Consider the following 26,716-nt stretch of genomic DNA (forward strand, 5'->3'; position numbering starts at 1 on the left):
GGCTCAAGTTGACAGGCAAAATAAATTCAAACATAGGAGAATTGCAGGACTCAGAAGAAGAAAACCACTTCTGTGCCTGAATCTAGCAAAATAATTTTGTTTTCTAATAATGTGGAATTTGAGGGCTGGCCAAGTGGCGCATTGGTTAAGAGCTGGCTTGGGACACCAGCTCTGAGCAGCAGGGCCCCAGTTCAGATCCCACATTAGGGCCAGTGATGCTGCACCCTCTACAGCTAAGATGGTGAACAACAGCTCCATCTGGAGCTGGGCTGCCGTGAGTCGCCAGCGAAGGCGTAGGCTGCAGTGAAGCTGCAGTGGGCTGCCGTAAGCTACTGTGAGCGGCCGTCCAATGGCCAGCAACTGATCTGCCTCACCCGGGAAGAGCGCAATGATCATAATACCAACATAGGCGAGTGAAGCAACGTCCTCCACAACTAGACTGAAGAGCAAAAGGATGACAACTTGTCATTTCCTCTTCCGCAATTCCCCAATGCTGTTCCCCTCCCCCAATTCCCTAATAAAATCTTAAAAAAAAAAAAAGTGGGGAATTTGAGAAAGGTACCTTTCTTGGCACAGTGCGTGAATAACTCAGCAAAAGGTGGTGCCCCTACTCAGTCTGCTTGCAGGTTCTCCAAGGCTGGAAACCAGAATACATCATTTAGCCCTGTTGCCATGTTCCCCTGGGGCTCAGGAGCAAGGGCCTTCACTGTCATTTGGCCAAATCCTTTAGTGACAGCAGAAAAAAAGGGGGACAAGCACCTGGATGCTGCTACAGCAACTCCAAAGTGCTTCCAAAAGCCTGTGGCCCCAGAGGCAAGAAGGCCAATGAACATCTGGGGCCCAGCAAAAGCATCCCCCATTCTTTCTCTACCAGGTCAGCCACCAGCTTCCCAGACACCTGGACTCTGATCCTCAAGCCATTAAGTCAACAGACATTTCCTGAACACCCGATGTGCCAAGCTCACATCATGCACAGATCACCTATGATATTTAATCTCTCCCCCACTTCTTCCAATTGGCTCCCCATCAAATTCTCAGGAAGTTGGGGCTAGAAGGAACCCCAGAGATCACCTAATCCAGTGCTCTTACTCTACAGATGAAAAGTGTGAGCACAGGAAGGAAGGTCAGAAGCTGGGATAGACTGAAGCATTTTTTCCAATCCTTAATGCCCTCCCTGATTACAATGATATGTCCACATCCTTTGCCATGGGGCTTTGCAGGGGCACCTCACAGATATATCGGAAGGGCCATGTGCCTTGATACAGCCAATGGAATGTGGACCACAGTGAGGATGTGCAGGTTCAAGCCAGGGTGCTGTGGACAGCAGCCATCTGCCACATGGCCCAAGGAGGGGGGGGGGGAAAGACTGGTCTACAGAGAGTACAATGAGAAGCAGACATGAAAAATGAAGAAAATGTGCATCATGAAAGGCAATGAGGCAGTGGGCTGAAACAGCAAACATGCTTGTATCCATGAGATTACAGTGTCATTTATGAGCATAACACTGACTGGCCACCACTGGAAGATAAGAACCAACTGATTATTTTGAAAGCTTGTGAATAAAGGGAAAGAAGCATTTATTCTGCCTTTCCTGTGTGAACCGTATTGCTGAGTAAACCAAAGAGTAGTAGTAAATGAGGGCTTTTTTTTAATAGAAGTATTCCCGCTAATAAATGAAGAAGGAGTGATAGAATTAGACTAATCTGAGACTGCTTGTCACCAGCTGCTCATATCACAAACTGAGAAGGCACCAGACATTATGAGCTACTGATGGAAGACACATCGCCACCTGATCAAGCTTCTAGATCCAGCTACCAAATCAATGAATACAGAAGACATAGGAACATGTTAACCTACACCAAGAGAATGCAACCAGCAAGACCCAGACTATGGGGAATTCTATGGGCAGAACTTATTTGGGTCCTGATACAAACAAATGTATCAAAAAAAAATTTATGGGGGCCGGCTGAGTGACTCATCTGGTTAAAAGCATGATCTCTGAGCAACAGGGTCACCAGTTCGATTCCCACATGGGTCAATGAGCTGCGCCTGAGCTGAGCTGCCACTGTGCTGCCAACAGGTGGCAGGATGGCTCAGCTGGTGAGAGCACGTGCTTCTAACAACAAGGTTTCCAGTTCGACTCCCACATGAGACAGTGGACTGTGTCCCCCACTCCACTCCTGCGCCCTGCCCCCTGCCCCCAGCAACTAAGATTGTAAATGATACCTTGAGCTGAGTGGCTGAGAGCTGCCAATGGGCGGCTGGATGGCAACTGGACTTGGAGCTGAGCTAGCTGTGTCCTCCACAACTAAGACTGAAGGACAACAACTTGGCTTTTCCCCTTCCCCAATTCCCCAACACAGTTCCCCTCCCCCAATTCCCCAACTCCCCAATTTAAAAAAATTCTAAAAAAAGCTCTACTGAAATTTGAGAACCTACTAAGTACAAGGTACTACGTCTATACCCCAGGGGACACTACAGTGAGAAGACATGGATCCATGCTCTGGTGGGGAGGAGGAGGTGTCAATCTAATGGAGGGAGATGGACTAACACCCAGCTAACAGGGGGACATGGCCAAATGACAATCCACAAAAGGGCATCAAAGGGAGGATGGTTCTGCCAGCTCAGCTTATTGCAGAGGAATCCAGGCAGGTCCATGCTGAGGTGACTTGGAATCAAAACTGCTCTCCTAGGATGTCTGCAGCAATGAGAGTTCTCCCGGGTGAGGGGATGGGAGGTGCTGAGATCTGGAGGGGGAGAACAAAAGGCGTGTGGTTTGTAGAGGAAGAATAAGGTAAGTTGGGCCGGAGGGGAAAGGGGCAGATGGGGGAAGAGAGTGGTGAGGGACCTAGCTAGGAAGGGCAGAGACAGTGGTGAGCCCAGGGCAGCCACACACTATTTTAGGAAGACAGCACCTATTGCCGCTTCAAAGAGCACAATCTGGCAGTTTCCTATGCAAACTCAGCAATGCCAGCTGCCCTCTTTCTGCTTTAGGCAATGACCCAGCGATGCAGATCAAATGGTTATGAGTCAAGACTGTTAAATCGGTATTAAATGCACAGAGCTGTGGCTGAGCGTGTGATGAGGTGCCAAGAGGAGTGAAGCTAAAAGATCAGAACTCTGAGAACTCTTAAAAATGGAAACAGACGCAGGAAAGAGTCCCACGTGAAAGAAAACAGCATACAGCACCCAGCATGATGCCACAACTCATTGACATTTTGCTTTGTCTGCATGATTAAAGCCATATCTCTGTGTGGCAACACCTGGTATGTGATTCACTACACATCGAGCTGCCAATTTCAGTTTTGTTCAGGGTGTTCCTTACCATCTCCTCCTCCCCACATGTCCATATCCAGTGTAAGTTGTCCAGGAAATAGGCCCATTTTCCTCCTTTTCCCCTTGAGATAAGCAGATATTAATCTTGGTTTTAGGAACCTCACACCCTTTCACAGGCCTGTGTCTTTCTTTGACATATAAGGCCTGACAATTAAGTTCACGAACTTGTTGCAACAATGTTGCTAACCTTTTTTGATATCGGGGGATCATTCATTATGAATTTGCACCAACTGGCAAACAATTAACCAAGTTTACTATTTGGAAGTGCTGAAAAGGCTGCATGAAAAAGTTAGACGACCTGAACTTTTTGCCAACAATTCATGACTCTTACATCACGACAATGCACCAGCTCACACAGCACTGTCTGTGAGGGAGTTTTTAGCCAGTAAACAATTAACTGTATTAGAACACCCTCCCTACTCACCTGATCTGGTCCCCAATGACTTCTTTCTTTACCCGAAGAGAAAGGAAATACTGAAAGGAAGACATTTTGATGATATTCAGGACATCAAGGGTAATATGATGACAGCTCTGATGGCCATTCCAGAAAAAGAGTTCCAAAATTGCTTTGAAGGGTGGACTACGCATTGGCATTGGTGCATAGCTTCCCAAGGGGAGTACTTTGAAGGTGACCATAGTGATATTCAGCAATGGGGTACGTAGCACTTTTTCTAGGATGGGTTCATGAACTTAATTGTCCAACCTTTATAGTTTACCAACTACATCCCGGAAAACTACAGGAGGCATGCAAGCCAAATGCTTGAATATCCAGCTCCCTGAGAGCTTCCCCACAGAACTCAGCCTGAACCTGCAGGCCTCTTACTAAACATCCAGTATAGATGCAGACTTCCCTCCTCCTCCTCCCAGTGGTTTGATGAGGGTACGCCTGTCTGTTTCCCATATTGCCTTATACATTGTTGGCCCTCAGTAAATAATGCAACCAAAGCTGGTGTGTGCTCACTGTTGCATGTTCCAGACTGCTCCTCAGGGCCTCAATATTGGATTAGCAGACCCTCCCCTGAAGTTGGTACAAAGGTCAGTAGCAGCTGGAGAACTCACACCAGACATTCCACCAATGGCACAAAAGTACCTGCAGAGGAAGGAGGCCCATGTGGCAAGTGCAGTCATATGCAAAAACTAGAGCATCAAAGGCCTTGGGAAGATCTACATTAGAAAGGGGTCTATGAAGCAATAAAGGGCCAATCACAGGGCTGGAGCCTCCAAGAGAAGGCCCTCAACACACAGAGCAGAGGACCCTGTGGTGTGTTAGACACCTCACAAGACTGAGATGGGCTTCCTCTGATAGGAAACAAGAAGCCATTCTGCCACTCAAAGCCAAGTATAAGCACTCACTCTCCTTGAACCAGAGTGAATGTCAGCCCTTACCCCTGACTGACATCACTGAGGTCTGCAAGGAGGAAGATCAGGCCCATGCAGAAAGAATTAACACAGCAGGCCTGAGACAGTTCATCCTTCGAAAGGCCTATGTACAAGGTTGGCCCTTGGCTGGCATCTAGGAGTCTAGATTTGGGGAGCCCCCCCCCACCTCCTTACTTGGTAAGGGTGGCGGACTGCATCTAAACTGCCTGTATAACCAATGTGGTCTATGTGAACACCTACTTTCCTTCTGGGAGTCTGGACTTTGGGAATGTGCCAAGCAGAAGGTGCCCACACGAGCAGCCCCCAGGAAAAACCCTGGGAACTGAGTCTCTAACGGGCATCCCAGGTGGGCAACATTTCACATGCGTTGTCACAACTTGTTGCTGGAGGAATTAGCGTCTCCTGTGTGATGACACTGGGACAGGACCCTTGGGAGCCAGTGCCTGGTTTCCCTGGACTTCACCCCAGGCCCCTCTTCCCTCTGCTGATTGTGCTTTGCTATTGTCATAAAGCACAGCTCTCAGCACAACTCCATGGCAAGTCCCATGAGCCCTCCGAGTAGTCATGGAACTTGGGCTTAGTCTTGGAGACCTCAACACAGGATTCCAGCGAGGAGTCTCCACAACGTGAGACAGGTGAACACTCTGGCCCAGGCTGAGTGAGCAGGCTCTCTGCGTCCTGGTGCCGCCCATGAGCTCCTGCTTCTTCCTCCATTTAACAGGAAAATAAGGAGGAGCCTGCACTCCTCACTGAAACTGCAAACTGGAAATCACTCTAATACCTGCAGAGAACCCCAAAGATGTGAGGGCCTGCTATTAGGCTGGATTTAACATAGAGTGGAGGCCTCTCCTCTGATCCATGGCCTGCTTCCCACAGGGTCTTGAACACATGACACATTCAGGGCAGACCACCGGGTGCACATGAAACTAGTTTAAAGAGCTAGGAGCCCCTTCAAGAGCTTTATGTTTGCTTCCCATTCCTTCAGCCACTGTCACACTTCACAAAGTGACAAATCATCCGAGGTATAGACAGACAACATGAACAAACTCTTGCAACCCTATGTAAATACAAATGAGGACCACAGCTATAGGTCATTGGTTCATTGAGGAGGCTATTTCAACACATTCAAATCTGTCAACATAAAATATCCAGATAGTCTGCATTTCATAACTGTCACTTTTCTGGCTTAAGCCAGCTATCCCCAATTTATCTTCCCTATCTTATTTCAGCAAACTATTTTTTTTGAAATTGAAAACAAACTAAGAAAAATCCAAGTTGCACTAACTTATTTGGCATTCTGAAATCCCAGAAAATCACAGGTAATTCTCTGTCATTCACTCATTCATCCATTCAGACAAAACAAGCTACTGAGGGTGTATCAGTGGCAAAGCACCATGCTAGGCTCTATGTGGATTACAGAGATGCTGCTGATTTTGTCCATGGTGTCCCCTTGGCACAAAGCTGCCTCTAGAGAGGCCCACACACACTCCCAGTAAGCTTCCAGTGGTCCTTGGATCAGTCAGGGGCCACTATGGGTATTTCAAATGGGGTAAATCCAAGACAAGTAATTGCCAACACAGGGCATGGAACTATTGAAAGAGAATCCTGGAGAAGACAAGGCAGCTCCAGGGCCATCGGGGTGGGGGGCTAGCACTACATGGGGATGCACTGTCCAGGGAAGAAGCTGGAAGTAGGGACAGCAGCTAAGCAGAAGGCAGACGGGAACCATGATGTGGTACTATTTATAGGAATGGAGAAGACGGACTGGAGGAGAGGGACAGGCAGGGTGTGGCAATTCCATCAGATGTGAGATGAGGGAGGGAGGAGGCAGCAAGCATGACTCAGAGGTTCTCGGCTATTCATAGAAAGAGAGGAGTTGGAAGGAGGAGCAGGTTTCCTGAGGAAAATTACAATTCGTGTCACCAGACCTTGCTAAAAACAATGGTGTGCATTGTGCTCCTCCAAAATAAGCTGCCAGTCCACTCATGACATCTTTGCAACACCCTTGTGCTAAATGCTAATAAAATATACTTCAAACAAATTTTTACACATTATCTATCTGTGCGGTCCTTTTCAGTCTCCTAATGGTCTCCTGGCACAAAACACTGGATGTTTCAAATTAAAGCTGAATCCAATATAATAAGTCCACCTTCTAGGGTAGAGACCCCAAAGGCTTAATCTGCAGACGTGTACTCCCAACTTCACATTTTCAGGGACATTTTGCAACCGGATGGCCTTTTCCATCTGCATCCTTCAAGTATTACCTAAACTGACATTGAAAACATTATTTCCTGGCATGCAGTCTCCATGAGAGTTTGCCTTTGAGAGTTGGCCTCACCAGAGGAATGAATACGTGATCTATCCTGGAGGCAAGGATGTCTCGGTGTACCATCTTCGAGTTACCTGGCCACTGTCCCGAAAAGGGCCCAGCTCACCACATGTTCAGTGGTCTCCTTCAGCCAGAGGACTTTCAAAATTTACTTCCACTTGATTGCAGCCTTCCTTCTTATAGACCCAGACTAATTTCTCTGGGGCTTTCTTTGCTAACTGGCTTAGCCATTCCTACCCATAGATCAGTCTAAACAATAAATAAATAAAAACAAATGCTTCTGTTTGAAATTGTTTCCTGGGAAACAAATGTCATTTATAATGGCACCAAACAGGCAACAGATACACAGAATTTTGCTTAACCAAATCAGTGTTGTCCTTAATACGGATAAAGCTTATGTTTGGCACACTCTCTCCATAAGGATTTGCTGAAGTCAATACTTTTGAAAATTCCACATCATTTCTGAATTTTTACCTAATTTCATATAATTACATATTCCCTATGAGATGAGAACTGAGGATAAAATTTTTCAAATGGGAACTAACTACCTAAAAAAAAAACTAACAAAACTATATTCTTCTTATTGGTATCCAAATAGACATATGATTCAGAGTGCCAAGTAATGGACTAAGAACCTCATCTCCTGTATTGATTTATGTTCCTACCATATTGTTGGGAAGAAGTAAAAACTTGCCAACAACTACCCATACTTCCCAGAAATTCTTTCCATATGTAAAAATTTTTCCAAAGAGCATTTTTTTATTCCTGATAATGTGAACGTTACTAAGCCAAGCTGTTGGCACTATGTACTTTCTCCCTTAGAATAAGCTTAAGTGATCAAATGAGCTTCTCAGGCACAATCGAGGGCAGAAGTACCAGAGGAAGCCACACTTAATGGAGAAATTCTAATCCAAACCCCCACAGATTTTCTCTAAGGTAAAAATAATAGGATATACGGTATACCCATTTGAATGGCAAAATCAATGCTGACAATACCAAGTTTTGCAAAGGATACAGATTCACAAAAATCTCTTATTAATTGCCAGTGGGAGTATAAATTGGTACAACTACTTTGGAAAAAAGTTTGGCATTATGTAAGGTGAACAGTTACATTCTCTACGTCCCAGCGATTTCACCCAAGAGAAATTCCTGCACGTGTCCAGGAATTTTCAGTCATCCAGCAAGAGGAAAATACATAAACAAAAAGTGGTACACTCACATCCTGGACTGTTATAAAGCAGCCAAAATAAGTCCCCCCCAAAATCATATGTTGTACAATACCATGTTTTAGAAAGTTAAAAATGGTTGAAATGAAAAACATGTTTTTCTTTTAAATTGTATATAGATGAGATAAAACTAATAAAAAAGAAAGAAACGGTATGGTGACCAGGATGGGATGGGGGAAGGAGCACAAGAAATATGTGCCACATTTTCTCTGAATACATTTCTCCAAACACCAGGCTTCACTTAGCTAAAAAAAAATAGAAAGTGGTCTTTTCAAAAGGGAAGCTAGTGGGCCAGCCGAGTGTCACGCTGGTGAGGGGTTGGCTTGGGACTCCAGTTCTGAGCAGCAGGGCCCCAGTTCGGATCCCACATTAGGGCCAGTGACGCTGCACCCTCTACAGCTATGATGGTGAACAACAGCTCGATCTGGAGCTGGGCTGCTGTAAGTCGCCAGCCATGACGTAGGCTGCAGTGGCGCTGGCCAGCAGCTGGCGTGCACTTTAGTGAGCTGCCATGAGCCGCTGTGAGCCGCCGTGAGCGGCTGTCCAATGGCCGGCGAGCGACTGTCTCACCCAGGAAGAGCACAATAATAATAACAACATGGGCCAGTGAAGCGACGTCCTCCACAACTAGACTGAAGAACAAAAGGACAGCAACTTGTCTGTTCCCCTCCCGCAATTCCCCAATAAAAATCTTTTTTTAAAAAAAAAGGGAAGCTAGCAAGAGAATTGGCTTTGATTTCTTCTCTACCAGCCACATCATCCCAGCCGGTAAGCCTGACTCTGTCTGGCCTATAAGGAAAGGAGATCATGAAGAAAAATTCTTTCACACAGTTTTCAGCTTGCAAGCACCCGAATCTTGCCTGTATTCCAACCACACACACTTGGAGAGCTACTGAGAGCTAGAGGTCTGGGGAGGGTGGGAGGAGATAACACATGCATGGCACTGGCCACAGATGGAGCCCTGGATAACCCACCCTACTGCTGTCAGAATTAGGAGCGACAGGCCTGGAAGGTGCTCAGTTCTTGACACAGACAGGCAGGATGGCCATGCCTGGTCTAGAAGCCAGAATTCAGATCAGAAGCAGGGACAGGAGAGCTGTGTCAAACATCTAAAGTGCTGAGGGGCAGGAGTAGGGGCAGACCACAGTGTTTTCCAGAGGCAGGACTGGAGTGCATGGAAGAAGTGGCAATTTGGGCTTCACCTCAGAAGGGTCTTTTCTGTACATGGAGACTTACTCATCGCCAGTGGCAGTTAGGCCTACAAGCTGGACGCCTCTGAGTAGTGAATCTCACTCATTTGGGTTTAGTTTCCTTTTTTTAGAAAATGGAAATGAGGACATCTTCATGCCTGGCCTCACATGGGACCAAATGAGAGCACAGGGCTGTACAAATGTCAGGAATCATTCATTCCACACAGGCAAGTCAAGCAATAATTCTGCCCACCTTAGAATCTAGCAATGTCCAAAAATGAAACTACAGAGCTGAACTGTGCAAGTACACACACAAGCAACTTGCTTCCCACACCCTTCACTCCCCCCCCCAAGCAGTATTTGTCCCCACAGCCTTATCAGCAAGCAATAAGAATTTTTCTTAGTTACCCAGAGAATCTGCACATTTAAGATTACCTTGAAATGCCAACTGTCTATACAGGCATACCTCGGAGATAATGCAGATTTGGTTGCAGACCACCACAATAAAGTGAGTGTCACAATAAAATGAGTTGTAATCTTTTTGCTGGTGGAGGGTCTTGCCTTCAATGTGTAAAAAAATGCAACATCTGGGAAGTGCCATAAAGCGAAGCACAATAAAACGAGGTATGTGTATACAAGTAAGTTTAAGAAGATGGGACTCCTCTTTGCTCCTTCGATTAAAATCAAACACAAATACATAAGGTCAGGTTTTACTTCCATTAGAACTAGGCCTTCCTGCCACTGTGGGACCCTGTACTCGTAACCACTACCTTGAGTCCTCCAGGTTAGTAGTACTGGTAAAATACAGGTAACTCAGAAATGCTGAACTCAAGGATAAGTGGGCATGAGGACATACATCTGGGACAGGCACAGACTTTGGAGGGCAAAGGCCTGGATCGGAATCTCTCTCCACTGCCTGTTGTCCCCCTGTCAAACCTCAGAACCCCTCATTTGTACAACAGGACAATCTTGGAGCCCGCCTGTCAGTGTGGTTGTGAGGGTGAAATAAATGTATGAACCGTAACAAAATAGGGCGTGTGGGCCACAGCCAACATGACCTATGTGTTACATCCCTTGCCTTTAAGAAAATAGAGTGACATTTATTTATAGCAAATCACTGATGATCTCCTATCATTGTATATTGGTGAAATGTTTACTTACCTCATAGAGTATGGTAAGTGGGATAAAAATACTGTTTGGAAAAGGATCTGTCTTTGCTCAGTCACCTAAGAACACTATATTCTGTGTGATGGGTATGGTGCAGTCGAATAGGCCGAGGGGTGCCAATACACCACGTGAGAAGGGCACATTATAAACACATGTCATCTTCCTACCCTGCCAGGAATTACAGTGATCCCCATTTTGGAGTAGGAACCATCACTTAAGTTCAGTGGAGGTCTGAAATTCTCAGGGGCACCATAGACTCAATCATCCTCTACAAGCTGTGTTCCAAAAAGGCTAGAAAGGACCATGTAAGTCCTAAGGTGGGTGACCTGAAGGGATGCTGCCTGGCTGAGTGAAGTGAGTAAACGGCAAGGCAGGGCCCTCCTATTTGCAAGGACAACCGAGCAGTACTTCTCAGACTGTGGTTGGGAGCAGCATCACCTGGAACTTGTTAAAAATGCCAAAGCTCAGGCCCCTCCTAGATCCACTACATCCAAAACTCAGCGAGGGGACTTGCGGGAAGGGGGTGGGGAGGTGGGGGGTGGCGGAACGCTGGCACTTTGTGTTTCAATGTTTCAACAAGCCCTTCATGTAATTCTGATGCTCCCTCAGGTTTGAGAACCAATGGTACATAGAGTGATCTGAGATCTCAAAGTTTAAACCAACCATTGCCAGGAAACACACTGAGGGAATAGCCAGTAAGAAAGGAGAGAAAACCTTCATATCTTTCTCTTTTCAGCCCTTTCAATGGGCAGAGAGTGTTAGCTATCCCACCACTGGACTTCAATTTTGAATTCCATGCTGCTTCTGGAATAAGAAAGGCCATATGGGATGATTCCTGGGTCTCCACAGAATGCCACAATGGGCTCCTGAAGGTCAGGGGCTGTGTCTGATACTCAACCTGTGAGTTGCTGTGCCCAGCCTAAGGCCTGGCAACCAGCAGGCATCAGGAAAGGTGGGAAAAGAGTGAGCAACCTGAGGGAACAGGCAGTCCTTCCCATGAGTGGGTACCAAGGACTGAACAAGGTTACTGTCCCCCTCAATCCCTAATACAATGATCTTAGCTCCTGAACCAGAAAGCTCCTGAATCAAGGACTTCTGGGGACTGAACTGGCTGGTTGCCCCAGGTCCCACAACTACCAAAGACCAAATCACTCCCTCACTCTACCTCCCTGCTCACACCCTAAACCCAAACTTGCCAGAGGTCATGTCCCCAGGGGGCTCCCCTGCCAGAGGTCAGGGCCCTCAGCCCCGGGAGGTTGGCTGAAGACATTACTTCTCCTGGTAGTAGAGTGCATGTTCCCAAACATCCCTAGACTAGTAGGGATGCCCTCTGTCACCGTTCCTGCAGCATCACCACCCTCCAAACTCAGATGCCCCACCCTGGCACTTCCATACCTGTAGTAAGACAGCAGGCCGTTGCTGAGCACGAACCAGCGGCGCTGGTAGCCCTTCAGGTAATTGGTCCACTTGAGGAGCCAGCCCTTGAAACTGTCCAGAGGCAGCAAGACCATCGGGACAGTGGAGGTCGTGCCAGTCCCTGACATTGGAACCCCAAAAGACATCCTCACCTGTCCTGGTCGCAGAAAAGGCGGGGGCTTTGACACCTGCTGTAACCCTGACTCAAGTTTGGGCACGCTCCCCACTGCTGGCCACAGCGCTGGTGGCTGTTCAGATGAGGCCTTGGTGGAGAGCCCAGCCCCCACACTTGAGCCAAACTCTTGCTGGTGCCCTGACCCCGTCCCCAACACCGGCAGCAGTTCCGATTCTTGTCTGGACTCTGGCTTTGGCGCAGATGTCTTCTCGGACTCAGGCGCGGATCTTGGCACTGGCTCAGAAACGGGCTCCAGCACCTGTTCTGACACCCGCTCCCGCTCGGGATCGGGCACTGGCTGAGACTTGGGCTCCGGCCCAGAGCCGGGCGTGGAAGCGCTCATGCTTGGAGCCGCCGTGTGGCACGATAGGCAGGGGACAACCGTGAACAGCGACGAGAGTCCGCGGGAGCGGCCGCCGCAGCCGCCGCCTCGGCACAGAGCGGCCGCTTTCCCCATAGAGCCAGCCGACCCGAGCGCGGCCGAGCCAGGGGGGAGGGGGCCGCAGGAGGCGGAGGCCGGGGGCGGGGCCGGGGGCGTCACGAGCGCGCAGCGCGAGGCGGGGGCGCGCGCAGGTCCCTCGGCTGCGGCCCCGTGCGCCCCGTGCCGCCTGCGGCGCCCGGCAGTTATCCTGAGTTGGATCCTGGTCCTTCTCTGGCGTCGCCGGCGCCCGGCTCCGGGTCTGGAACTTGTAAGGCGTCCGGCAAACACCTGTGGGGCGAGAGCTTGGCGGGCGGACGACTCGGAAGAGACGGCACGGTTCAGGCCACCATCCCTGCCTGCGCCTCAACCCGTGCCAGGCGCTGGGGGAACAATGATGAATGCAGAGCCCGCCGGCTCCCAGTGCAGCCTCTGCCAGCGGGGCCCTGCGCCGGCGCTCCCCTGTCTGGGGTGGATTCGCTCCCCCGAAACCCAGGAAAGCGGGAGTGGGGAGTGAGTAGGCGGGGAGCAGGTGCTGCGCTCAGAAACCAATTAAATGCGCCCGAAACACAGGGGCCCGGCTAGATGACGCTAAAAACTGTGGAGGACGCCCACCGCCCCCCATAGCAGCCATTACCTGTCTATGGGTCCTTCCCGCGGCGACCTGGCTTGGTGGCCCAGAACAACCGCCGCCTCTATCTCCTGGGCCAGCTGGTCCCTGGTTCATGCCAGGGCACTTCGCTGCAGGTGGCGACATAGTTCAGGCTCTCTCTGTAAACGAATATAGAGAGTTTTTGTCTAAAAGCGGACTCGTAACTTGGACCTCCTGGATATCCCTGGGTAATCTTGGCTGGCGGTTTGTGAAATTCTGCAATAGCCTGCGGAGTTTTACGTCTCTAGGGAGAAAGTTCATAGTTTTCATGGGGTTCCCAAAGGAGCCTGTGACCCCAAAAATGTGAAGCATCACGGATTTTAAACAATCTATCCTAAAGGGAAAGGTCTATAGTTACCACAATAATCGGAAATACTCAGGTTGGATATTGGGCTCCCACCCAGACCCTTCCAGCTCTAGATGTCTGGGCAGGCTCACCTCTGCTCATCCCACGTGCCTTACCCTCTGCTTATGCTCCGTTTGTTACTGGGGCACCTGTCCCTGAATAATGATAATCTTACCTGCAGTTTTACTTTGAGCTCTGGAGTGCAGAGACCTGCCCGTCTTGGTCTACACCATAAGTATTAAGGTGGCTCTCAAACTTCAGTGTGCTGAGTCACCCCAAGGAAAAGTGACTGCCTCCAGGGGCAACTGGAGAATGGAGTGGGATGCTTGCTTTTCACGTTACCCTTTTGAACCTTTGAACTATTTTTAAAAATCATTGCTTAAATCACTGTAGGGAAACATATTAGAAATTTGGTTTTCCATCCCCATCTTCCTAGGATTCTGAGTCAGCAGGTCTGAGGTGGAAGCCAGAAGAATGCATTTTCATGGGCACTCTAGGCGTTTCTGATGTGGGTGGATTGTGGACCACATTTTGATAGACAGTGACGTCGAGGAAAATCTTGGGATTTGGGAGTCAGATCCACTGAGAAAATCCCAACCCAGCCACTCCTAGCATTGAGACCTTCAGCCACCATACTGAGCTTCCTCTTGCTCATCTGTAAAATGAGGATAATAATCTCTACCTCACAGGTTGAGTGTAATAAAAGCATGTGTAAAGCACACTTGGCATAGTAGGTGCTCAGTAAACATGCACCAAGTCCCAACTCAGGAGAGAACACCTTGTCTGAGAAATGACAAAGCTCAGCATATTTGCAAAAAAGTAGTGCAGGAGATGGAACTGAGAGCTGGGTAGACATCATACCATGAGGAATGCGCTTTATCCAACAGGAAGTGGGGCTCCTGGGCACATGGGAGATTTTTCACATTTAAAATGCTAGATTCTACCCCTTGGAGAAATGGCTGATTCCAGGTCTGGGGCAGGAAATATGCAAGATGAGCCTACCTGAGACATTTAGTCATGCCAGAAAGTAAACAGGCTATTCAAGACCACTGTGTGTAAAAGACTCAGAAGCCAACTTAAAGGAGCTCCCACTGGGCAAAGATGGGACAATTTGAGCATCAGAAAGAATAATGGTTACAATGGGCATATATATATATGCATAAATTAATAAAGATCCATAAATTAAACCCACATGTTCCTAAAGTTCCAAAAAGAAAAATACAAAACCAAAAACTTCATTGGTCACCTTTGGAGGTTACTCCAGCACCAATTCGTTATTCTGAAAAATGATAATAAGGGGAGAGAATTAAGTCTGTATCTTATAGTGACCAAAGAGTTTATAAGGGGAAAATCTTGACAGAATTGGCTACGAAATGCAGAAGGAATGATAACATTAGAAGAAAGCACCATCTTTTGGCAACCCCTAATGAAATAATGGACCTAGGCAATGATCATCTAAAGTGATGGGTTTGATGGGGAACTTCATAAAGGCTGAAACAGGCTGACATCTGCTGAATCTACAGATTGATCTTAGCCAAAAATGCAATGACAGGACATTCTGTGCCTCTGGATGTGACCCAGTAGGAAACAAAAAGCACCACCCATGAAGAATTTTCACTTCTCCCCCCACCAAAAAAAAAAATCTAAATTTGAATCTAATCAAGTTGCTAACTTAATCAGTATGAAATAAATACAGGCTATAGAGGAACATGCTAAATGTCCCAAGAAGTCGATCAGTCAAATTCATAAAATAGGAAAATCTATAAGTGTATTCAAATACCTGTTTTAGTCAATAAATACATAGCCTGGGGGAAAAAGATGGGAATGAGAAAATGTTATCAGTTTAACAAATACTTAAAATACATGTCAACCAGGTGCAATATGTGAACCATGTTTGGATCCTGATTCAAACCAACTGTAAAAATTACATTTCAAGGATAATTGGACAATTGAACACAGTCTGGGTTTTAGAAAACATTAAGAAATTACTGTTAATTGTGTTATAAAGATATGTTTATGGGTGAAACTATATATTAGATTTGCTTTAAAATAATTCAACTTTAAAATGAAAGGGGGTAGGGGTGTGGAATAGATGTCAGAAGAAAGGCCGGGTGATGGGTACATGTGCATACATTATATTGTTTTTTGTGTGTTTGAAAATTACTGCTGTTGTGTGTTTGAAAATTACCATAAAATGCTTTTGTTTTACAGATGTTGGGCCTTTGTCATACCTCACCTCCTACCTTTACAACAACCCTATAAGGTCCATTTGTGACACAGTAAAGAATCGCGGCTCAGAGTTAAAGGGGCCTGCCCAGAGTCACACCATGGGCAAATGGGGAGCCAAGAGTCAAACAGAAGGTTTCTAGCCCTAAAGCCTGTCCACCTGTGTAACAGAAGAATAGAGAAACCAGATTTCTGCCCTAGATGCCTACCCCCCCGTCCCCAAAAGAAGCCCTGCCAGGCTGTCCCTGAGGACCTTAGGAGCAGGAAATCTAGAGTGACAAGAAGTGAAGGCCCTTGTGGGCTGGATGGTTCTGGGATAGCTGACCCAACCTTGCACTGCAGAGCTGGTCACAGCCATCACTTCTGCCTGAGGTCAGCCCTGTGCAACGGCAAGGACCCTGTACCCATATGCCTGTCCAAGGTCACATTGCTAACCAGATAAGAATCCAGTCCTTCCAGCCCCTATCGGTCTTCATTCAAAATCCAGACAGCTTGTCTTTTAAGTTTGTGGCCATAGATACAAATGTAGATACTGGTTGGACTCATTTTACCCAGGAAAGGAGATACGTGAGGTAAGAGGGAGGCAGGGGCAGCATGTAGCTAAGAACACAAGTTTGGAAGGAAGGCCTCTGTTCAGACCCCAGGTTGGCCGCTTTCTGGCTGTGTGCCCCTTAGCAAGCACCTTGTAAAATGAGTTGGTGTAGGTTTCCTCTGCTATTTTGCAATTATGTCTGTCTTACCTTTGGTCCCTTTGCTAAATGAGAATATCTGGCTAGAAGCTCTGTGTGAGGCAGGATCATAAATAGCAGAGTTAGGAGGGCTCTATTCTGTGGTGCCAACATTCATACTGCAAGTCCTTGCTGACCTCAGATATTTAATTCAATCTCACTAGAGAAAAGCCAAGCTATTTTCTGCCTGGGAGAAATGTTACCTGCACTTTGCAAACTTGAGTGTAGAGAGGGGTAGGGCAGTGGGTTGGAGCAGTTATCCCCTCTCTTCGCCCCAGGTTGTGTGTGAGTCTGTTTCTTATATGCTGGGTAGATACAAAAGAATACTGTAAAATATGTGTAGGGCATATGAATAATAATACAAAACACCTATGGGCTCATTAACCAGTTTTAGGAATAAAATCCCCCATTTTAGTTCCCCATTCTCTCTCTTACCCTCTTCCATAATCTGTAGACTTTGAGCCCAAACTCTCCTTGGGTTCTTTCAAGCCAACTGGCTCCAACCTCCTCTTTAGTTGGCTGACTGTTCTTGGCTGCTGCTTCCACCTGTTTCATTCATCAAGAAATCTCTGCCTCTTCCCACATGCCAAGCACTTGTTGAAACTGCTCATTCATCAGTGATCCATCTTTATTTAAAATTAAAACATCCCAACATGGCCCTCCCAAGCCCTTTTAACTGCTCTCTTTTGCTCCACAGCATTTGCCACCTTCTAAATGATTTCTTTGGTTTATTTCTGTCTCCCCTTATAAGAATGGAAGCTCCAAGATGGCAAGAATGTGTTAGACTTCATTCACTGTTCTGTCATCGGGGCCTAGAAATTCATATGAACTTCATGAATATTTGTTGAGTAAAGTCTTCTTTCTAGTTCTCCTTGCTGTTGAGTACTTTTTGAATGTTCTCGACTTTTATTTCAGTGGGGTCTCAAGAAAGATGGGAGGCAAACATGGGTGCTGGGCAAACATGGGTGCTGGTCAAACATCGTGAGACGGAAGTCTCAAAGTCAGTGGTTCTTCACGTGTGGGGTATCATAGGCCCCTTTAAGATTATTATGAAACTTAGAGAATATACAAATCAGCTCTTACACCTAAAATTTTACATACAATTTATGAAGACCATAAATTTCATTTTAAGGACCTGTGCTCTTAGAATGTTTCTGAAAGAGGCATAGAAACTATTAATGCAGTGGCCCCAGAGAGGAGGAAGAGGGGGTTTCTCCTTTCATTATATATCCTGTATACTTCAGTTTTGTATATAGTGCATGTATTACAATTTCAGTTTTAGAAACTAATTAAATATTTTAAAGGAACCTGTGTTCTAAGGCCTTGGGGTGATCATAAACTCAAATGTCTTTAGGGACCAGGGAGATGAATGCACTTGGCTTTAGGACAATAGGCAGGGGTGGGGGGGTGGGGGTTGTGTCTTGCAGACCCCACCCAAAATGCTTAAATTCAACAGCATGAAAAACATGGTGTTGATACAACCCACACCCCTGCATTTGGCCCCAGGAGCACTATTAATGAGCAACCTCTGCTTTGCCCTTTGTTAATAGGTTTTGTCTGAAAACCTTTTGGGGGAGTCAGTGATTCCTCAGTGATAGAGTATGCAGAATCTCTGAAGCAACAGGAGAAAGAAAATAGAAGTCACCTTGGAAATGACCTGGGAGCTCCAGAGAATACGGTTGGTATTTCACAAAGAAAGGGGTAGCTAGCCTCCCTTTTGCCAACTGGTCCAGCTCCTGCCTGGCAGGAGCTCCTGGTCCAAGGAAAGAACTAAGGTAGGTTAGTGAATGATGACGGCACAAGGTATGAGACAAATGAAGTGGGTCCAGTCTAGGAAGGGAGAGCTCACTTTCAATGAACTCTATGAAGAAGATGAACCAGGAGCCAGGATCCAAAAGGTCTGAGCTGAATTTCCTCAGGTGGAGATGAGGGATGGCTGTATTCCTAGCTGGGTGAACAGTGGAATCAAAGATCTGAAGTAGAAAATCAAGGGGCCTCTTTGGAAAAGAGAGAGAATTCATGAGATTTGACTCATGGGAAGTAATGTTGAAAAGCTAGGTTCCACAGGATCAGGCCCTCCCACTTTGCCCTTTGAACAAAAGCTAAGGATCAGTTTTTCCCTGTAACCATTTCATCTTTGTAGAGCCTGTGCACTCAGCCCCCTAGAACTACCTGGAAGGCATGGTTGGGGCCCCAGTGACTGACTGTTGCTCCACGACCAGGTTCCCAACAGGTACTCACTGATTTAGGGAGGCTACAAGGCTCCTAATAGGCTGTGGATACAGCTCAGTCCAACTTCCTCCTCCTAAGGGATTAGCTGAAACATGAGGGAAGTGGGAAGTCCACCAAGGCCCAGAGATGGGATGTATGTTGTCTCAGAGCAAGTTAAGGAGTCACAGAAGCTGGACCCCTATCTCTAGATCCTTATTCCAGGGCTCACCCCCCTGCACCAGGATGCCTGTTGAGGTTTACATGTCAACTCCAAGTACAGCACAACATTTACAATCGCTATCACAACCCTTCACATTTACCCCATGAGGTGCTGGGCCTCATGCCAGGTTCCTGACGAGCATTAGCTCACAGAGTTCTCAGAACAAGCCTCTGAGGTAGGTACTACAGTTATTCCTGGCTTCTGGATGAGGAAGCTGAAGCTCAGAGGGGGTGAAATGATTTCTCTTGAGAGCCAGAGCTGAGATTCAGACTCAGAGCCACCTGACTACAGGGCCCATGTACATCAAATAAAACCTCGCTGCAACAGTGAAGAATGAGGATACACGCAGCCCTCAAGGCTTGTGGGCAGCATTTTCAGTGGCCAAAAGATTGAACGAGGCAAATGTAACACAGATTCTCCTTGTAGATCCCAAAGGAGGCACCAGCCACCAACAGCCAGGGTTTTCATCTAATTCGTTGTTTTTCCTTGAGGGCTGTTCCAATGTAATGCAAGCTCTATGAGGACAGGGCATTTGAGTCAGGTTTGTTCATGGATGATTTCCAGCTGCAAGAGTGGCTGGTCCATAGAAAGGGCTCAAAAAACACATACTGAATGACGTGGAAGATGAGTGGTGGTGAGCCACAGGGAGAACTCAGAAAGACCATCGCACAAAGCTTCTGGGTGGGGGCAGTTCCAGTAACTGAGAGACCCAACTCCACCCAAGGAGGAGAGATACTTGAAGGACAGTGACTTGATGAAAGAAACTTTGAAATGTTCCCAGATGAGCAGTTTGGCTAAAGGAATCCCATCAGGAACCATTTTGTCAAGTGATACATTAGTAAAGCAAAACTCATCCCGAATTATCTTTTTGTATAAACCTGGATTTTTCTGGCTTTGCTCAGATCAGGAGTTGCTTGCATCCACTCAGCAGATATTTAGGGAGCATTATTTGTGCAAAGCTCTGTGCCACAGCCACCAGCATGGGCCCCCATTGCAGGTGGGAGAGCTGAAACCCAGGGGGTCCCAGGCCAAGGCCTGCACCTGGCTCTGCCTCATCAGCCCTGCAGAGTTCCAAAGTCAGCAGCTGGACCAGGCTCTGAACTGTAAATACCCAGAATAACACTTCTCAATTCAACAAGGGGCTGGGCAGGACTGTGTTCCCACCTCTTGTTTATGTTAGGAGTCCCCAGGAGTTAAATAAATGACTTGGCCTCCCTCCCAGACTCCCACACACAGGCAAGTGCCTTCCAGCAGGTACTAGTTGGGCACAGAACGTCTACTGACCCCTTGTGGTCACTATGGGCTCTGTCCTGGCCCAGCCACCAAAGGCCTGGGTTGCACCTCTCGGGTGTTCTGGCCTGGTGACCTCAGCTCTCAAAGCCCTTTCCCACCACTTACCTCATGGAGTCCTCCCTACAATCCCAGGAGGTGAGGAAAGCCAGAATTCCCATCCTCACTTTACAAATGAGTGGCAGCACCCTGGGATCCGGTCCCACATTTACCACTAATGTCTTATCTGACCTTGGAAAGTCAATTCCCCTCTCCCTGCCTCAGTTACCTGTTGGTAAAACAGGAGAGGTGACCTGCACAAGGCAAAGCTCTCCAAACTCTCAAGAATGGGGATGTGACATGCCCAAGGTCAGAGGCAAGTCACCCCACTTCCACCCACACTGATCAGGAAACATGAGAGGTTTCACAGCAAACAAGAAAGCCAGTTTCTTCACCTTTATGTTCTGATTATGTGCCGAAGAGTCACATGAACACGGATAGGTGAGTGGATAGATGGATGGATGGATGGATGGATGGATGGATGGATGGATGGATGGATGGATGGACGGACGGACGGACGGACGGACGGACGGACGGACGGACGGATGGATGGACAGATGAAGGAATACGTAGAACTCTGGGGTTCCTCTTAGCTGCGACTGGAGCAGCTACTACTCCCCCTGCTCCCTGACAAGCTGCCCCTATAATTTCAGCTGCCTCACCACTTGGCAGCCTGCTCCATATCCACATGCTGGGATTCTGAAGCCACTGCCCCTGCCTGACAGCCTTGAGCTGGGACCTGCCATGAGGAATGAGTACCCATCCAAGACTTCCTTCCTGACATGTCACTGACCACGGAGGTCAACAGCAGTAGCCTAGGAGGAGAGTTAGGGGCCAGGGTCATGAATGGGAGGCCCACAACATGGGCATTCCTCACGGAGCAGTTTCTGTGGCCAACAGTGACTGAAATTGAGCTCGGTGCTCACAATGAAGCTGAGGATCGCCAGGGCGGCTGGTTCAAACCTTGTGACTCTGAGCAAGTTCCTTAGCCTCTCTCCGCCTTGGTTTTCTCACCTGAAAGATGGGCTTGGTACCTGATAAGTGTTGTTATAAGGACTGAATGAGGTAAAATATTAAATACCTTGCATGTAATAGGTGCTCAGTAAATAGAAGTTCCCTCCTTTTGTTCCAGGTCATGGAGAAATTCTAGAGAGGGAAGAAACAAGGCCCACTGTGCACCCAGCAAGTTGTTTAAACTAGGAAATTTTCCCAAGTACTCTAACGTAGTGACATGCATTTGGTGATGGAGAGAACAGAATAAAATTATTTTCAGCAAGAATTAAAGCCATGCTTAAAAACAGTCGATCCCTTTAAAAGGGAGTATCATTCATCTGTCTCCTGCCATCAGCACAGTTCTCCAGACACAAAGGCTCTCCTGAAGGCGAAACTGAGAACATCTTTTCACAGCTGATGGGCAGCAGTCGGGACTCCTGTGTCCCATTCTTCCACTTCCTAGGTGAACATCTCCCTCATTCACATCTCCCTAACCCAGCCTAAATCTCCCTAACAGCCTACCCAACCCAGAATGGGTGACAAGTTCCTCTTAGCCACCTCGCAGAAGAGAGACCTGGGTTTTAGTCTAGCTCAGGGGTTCGGCAAACTGCAGTTTGCGAGCCACATGCGGCTCTTTGGGTACGTTCCGTCTCAAAAGTTTGCTGATCCCTGGAAGAGCCAATCCTGTCCCTTACAACAATTTAAAAATTATTCGAGAGCCATAAATATATTTTTACAAATAAGGAAATTTTAAAGTAATATTATAAATGAAACTATGATAATTTTATTTTCATTTTCAATTTTACTTCAGAGCCACATGTACATACACATACCCAAAGAGCCGCATGTGGTTCGTGAGCCGCAGTTTGCCGACCCCTGGTCTAGCTCTCTGTTAAATAGCTGGCCTCAGGTAACTGACATTACACCTGAGGTCTGCACAACACCATCTGTGAAATCTTACTCTAAAGAGCTCCGGGTCCCGGGTCCTCTACTTCCAACTAGAGTGATAAAGATAGGGAGCTTATCACACGGTCGTTAGAAGGTGTTTGGAGTGAGACAGGCTTGAGGTGGGCTTTGTCACTTATTAGCTGCTCAATCTTAGGCTTCAATTTCTCATCTATAAAACGGGGCTGATAAAATTACCTACGTTGTCGTCCGGAGGATTCAGTGAATCATGTTTGAAAAGAGCTAAGCCTTGTGCCTGGCACATGAGTGCTCAATAAACATTAATATGTCGATGGTTTTGATTACTTGAATGGGCTTCCAGGTTAAGATTTCATTTGCACTGAGTCCTGTGTCTGTGTGTGTTTGGGGGCTGGGGGGTGTATATGGGTGCGTATTACAGGACTAAAGAATCTCTAAACCCCTCCTTAAGCTTCAAGATTTATTGCTCAAACAATATCTTCCTATCCAACAGTCTCCATTCTTCCTTCCTTGAGTTTCCTTCCCTTTAATCTTTTTCCCTCCAAACAATTAAGCAGCCTCTCCAGAATTTCATTACTTCTTTTTTCCTACTTAAATTCAACATCATCTGGTTTTTTAATGCAAAAATGGGAAGGCTAAGATTAAGCACATACAATCAGGGGTGTTAGTGGCTTATAAAGTGACTCATTAGGTTGATATATCAACCTCCCACCCACACCACTCCCAGGGGTCCCCCAGTCCTTTGGGGCACAGCATGGCATGCAAAGACCCTCAGTCAAGGCCAACCATCCAGGGGAGAGGGGTGCATGAGGCTGGTGGCTAGGGTAAGGCTGTATTAGGTAAAATCTAGGAGGTGGAGAGATCCTGGGGACAGTTTGGAGAAAAGAAGGGCTGGGGATACTCTGTAGAACCTCTGAAGATTCCAGTATCCCCAAAGCCTTTCCCCATTCTAGATACAGTGGCAAGGAAAGAGACTTGTTGAAACAAATACACCAAAATGCTAGCTGTAGTTGATCTAATATAAGAGGGGTTTTTTTTGTTTGGTTTTTTGGGGTTTTTGCAAATGTGGTCATATTGCTTGTATAACATTTAAAATAAATTATTCTAATCAGTTGTGCTCAGCCAAGGAAACTCCAAGAACCTAGAAAAAAGCTGTTTTGGCTCCCACTGAAAAGTAGCACACGCTAGTTCTCAAAGGAAGATCATAAAGGGAGGAAATAGAAACATCGTGAACATCTGGCTCCTCACCCCTGTCCAGTCCCCTGGGCTGGGGGCTTGCTCAGATCCAGCTTAGAGGAAAGCCTGATGAATGGCCAGGCAGCAGTGCTGGAGGGGCGTGATGAGGATGAGGACGAGTGAGGAGGACTTTCAAAAGCCACCAAGAGGACTGAGGTCCTTCCTTAGCAGCTGTGGTGATGCAGCGTGACCACTACATGGCAGTCAGGAAATCTGCTTCTTTCTCTGCCACCAACTTGCTGCATGACCTTGGGTAATTCAGGTCAACTCTCTTGGCCTCAGTTTCCTCATCTATAAAATGAGGGGACTTGGTTAACTTAAAAAATATGTACTGGGGGCGCTTGGGTGGCTCAGTTGGTTAGAGCGTGTGTTCTTAACAAGGTTGCCTGTTTGTTTACCGCATGGGATGGTGGTCTGCCTCCACAACTAGTTTGAAACAACTACTTGACTTGGAGCTGATGGGTCCTGGAAAAACACACGGTTCCCCAATAAAAATTAAAAAAAAATAGAAAGTACTGGGCCCTTACTCTGTGCATGGTGCTGAAGGTGTTAATACAAAAAGGAATAAGACAGTCATTTATTCAAAAACCATTGAGTGAGTACCCTGTTTACTAGGCATTGTGGTCACAGAGATGAAGAAGCCAGAGTCCTGACCATCCAGACGTTCACAGTGTGGTCAGGGAGACAGGGAGCAAACAAGAAACGGCCCATCACTTGCTTGGTGCAGACAGAGATGTGGGCACAGGAAGGAGTAGCCTTTTCTACTGAGGCCAGCAGGGAACATGTCACAGAAGGGATCTGAACTGGATCTTGGAGGATCCTTGGTCCCTGCTCTCAAAGACTGTACAATCTGATAAGGGGTTGGGGCAAATACCCAAACCATGGGTACTCCCAGTTCAGAGGAGAGAAACCCATGTGACTTAGACAAGGTGGGGTGAGGGTCAGGCAGGAGGCAGAAGGTCAGAGAAGTTTTGCAGGGGGAATGGCATTGAGATAATCCTGGAATGATGAAAAGAGTTTCCTGAGAGCCCTGAGGGGACTAAAGAGGCATTCTAGACGAGGGGCCTGCTCAAGTAAAGGCACAATGTGGGGACTGTCGGGGTGTGGTTGGAACAGCAGGCAGACTAAGGAGTAGGGGCTGGCAAGGCTGGCGCCATCATGATGACAGGCACTGGAAATGACCAGCCCTGGGCCAAGCATGCCACATCTTCATGTCAGTTCTTGGAAGTAGGTTCCCTCATTACTCTCCCATTCTTTCAGATAAGGAAACAGAGGCTCAGAGAGATGACAAAGCCATGCAGCTGATGGATGGCAGAAATAGCACTTGACCCAGGTCTGTCTCGTGCCCCACCCTGACTCCTTACCACTGGAATGCCAGGCAGCGGCATGACCGAGCCCTTCCCATTTGAGCTAACACTGTCCCAGCGCACCAAGCCTGGCATTTCACCTCAGACACATGGGTACCAAAGGTTGGTCTTTGTTTTAACCATGGAAGCTGCCATCATTCAGCCTCCTTCACCCAGGTAGCTACGTGACTATCAGGATCTCCTTCCCCAGAACAGAGGGGATGGGGCAGGGCCAGGAATATTTGACTTGCTAGGGTTTTTATGCTCCACTGTCTACTGGTTTTGGTTTATTGTTCTTCTACAATGGTGTGGGCTGGCTTGCATCTTTGTGTTCTCCTCCTGTCAGTCTTGTATTACCATGGCCTTGGGGCAGATCATCTGCCTTGACTAGCGTTGTCTAGGCTAGTACGTGACCTTGTGAACTCGGATGCTATCCAGGTACCGCTGGATGTTCATGGATTCCTGTCTCCAGCGCCCCAGCTTCCTGAGCTGGTCTGTCATGAACTTTTTTTTCAGGTGGTCATACAAGTGGGCCATCTTTTTCTTGGTCTTGTCTGAAGCTTTTATCTTACAAAAAAACAGAAGTGAGGTTAGGATGAAGAAACTACTTCATAGCAAGACAAGCATCTGTGCTGCTGAGATGGGGGTGGATAATGTGCCAGCTGGACCCAATATTCCAGAAATAATTTGACTCACAGGGAGCCTCAGTTTCCCTAATGTACAATGTGGGCATTGAGCTATTATAAATAACCCCTATGGTACCTTTTGACAGTCTGCAGTCTAAGAGCCTGATTTTGACTTTAACACCTCTATTTGAAGACTGGTCAGAAAGAGGCAGGGGAGGGTGTAGAGAAAGGTTGTATCTTGTTCCTCACCCCTTCTTTAACTCCCATCACCCTGTCCCTATTATTCATTTAGTGCTTCCCACATGTTATCTGTGACATCACCTGATTTTACTTATTTCTTCTATCCTATCATTTCTGTCCTGTCCCCAACAAGACTCTACACTCTGGGAAGGCACATCCTCTATCTTACTCACTCTTATTTATTCAAGTGAGCTAGCTGTGGAGAGGATACTGTGAAAAACCAGCTACAGGTCTTCACAGGAATTATAACATAGTCAGGAAGATGAGACACATGCCCAAGTACTTCTAAGCAAGGTAGAGTGATACATCCCTAAAAAAAAAAAAGCATAGAGTTCAAAGAAGGGAGATAGCAAGAAAAGCCTCATGGAGGGTTGACATAAAAATTGGGGTTTGGATTTGAAGGACAGCAAAGTGTTGGGCATGTGGAAATAGAACCAAGTGGGAGGTGATCCTGAGAATCGATGTTTTAACAAACTCTCCTGGGGATTCTAAGCACAGACATTGTCTCAAAATACCCAGCATAATGCATGCAAAGGTGAGCTCCTTAAGGGCCAGTCAATGTTGCCATAATTTGACATCAGGAATGAGTGCCTGAGTGGATCTTGGGAACAAGGGATGAAGAGGAAGGGTGGGTGGCAGAAAATATGGACACTAGAAGACATAGTTCAAATCGTTGGTCTCTGAACGTGGCTGAGCATCATAAACCTTTCAGTTGTTTGATAAAAATATAGACCCCAGAGATTCTAGTTTAGTAGGGTTTGGATAGGACCCAGGAATCTATATTTTTATCATGTGCCAGAGATAATGCTGATATAGCCATCGAGAAGTTAAGTAGCTGCTTTTTATCACCATTTCCTAGTTCATCCTCATGACAGCAAGCTTTTTGGTCTCTCTAAGCTAGTGATTTCACCTTGAGCTTGACTTCCATTATGGATCAGGGTCTCACAGCCTTGGCACTATTGACACTTACGGCCTGGTAATTCTTTGTGGTGGTGGTGGCGG

General features: G+C 47.0%; 2 protein-coding genes across 4 annotated transcripts in view; both read right to left on the reverse strand.

Annotated features, from left to right (window-relative positions):
- Window positions 1-13,292, reverse strand: part of OSBP2 (oxysterol binding protein 2) — a 176,950-nt gene extending 163,658 nt beyond the window's left edge. The window contains exon 1 of one of the 3 annotated variants that reach the window (XM_019643138.1): window positions 13,275-13,292. Coding sequence is in view for 2 of the 3 variants with exons in the window: in XM_019643134.1 (XP_019498679.1) it covers window positions 12,024-12,676 (653 nt within the window). In the remaining variant the exon portion in view is untranslated. Of the gene's footprint in view, window positions 1-12,023; window positions 13,174-13,274 lie in introns of those variants that run through there. The other 2 variants (XM_019643134.1, XM_019643135.1) reach the window with 2 other exon arrangements.
- A 1-nt stretch (window position 13,293) lies between these two features.
- Window positions 13,294-26,716, reverse strand: part of CUNH5orf52 (chromosome unknown C5orf52 homolog) — an 18,476-nt gene continuing 5,053 nt past the window's right edge. Inside the window, exons 3-4 of the mRNA XM_019643146.1 lie at window positions 25,263-25,415; window positions 13,294-13,408 (exon numbers count right to left, since the gene is read on the reverse strand). Coding sequence (XP_019498691.1) covers window positions 13,361-13,408; window positions 25,263-25,415 — 201 coding nt within the window. The 3' untranslated portion in view covers window positions 13,294-13,360. The remainder of the gene's footprint in view (window positions 13,409-25,262; window positions 25,416-26,716) is intronic.

Source organism: Hipposideros armiger, unplaced genomic scaffold (assembly GCF_001890085.2).
Source record: "Hipposideros armiger isolate ML-2016 unplaced genomic scaffold, ASM189008v1 scaffold_75, whole genome shotgun sequence".
Classification (NCBI taxonomy): Eukaryota; Metazoa; Chordata; class Mammalia; order Chiroptera; family Hipposideridae; genus Hipposideros; species Hipposideros armiger.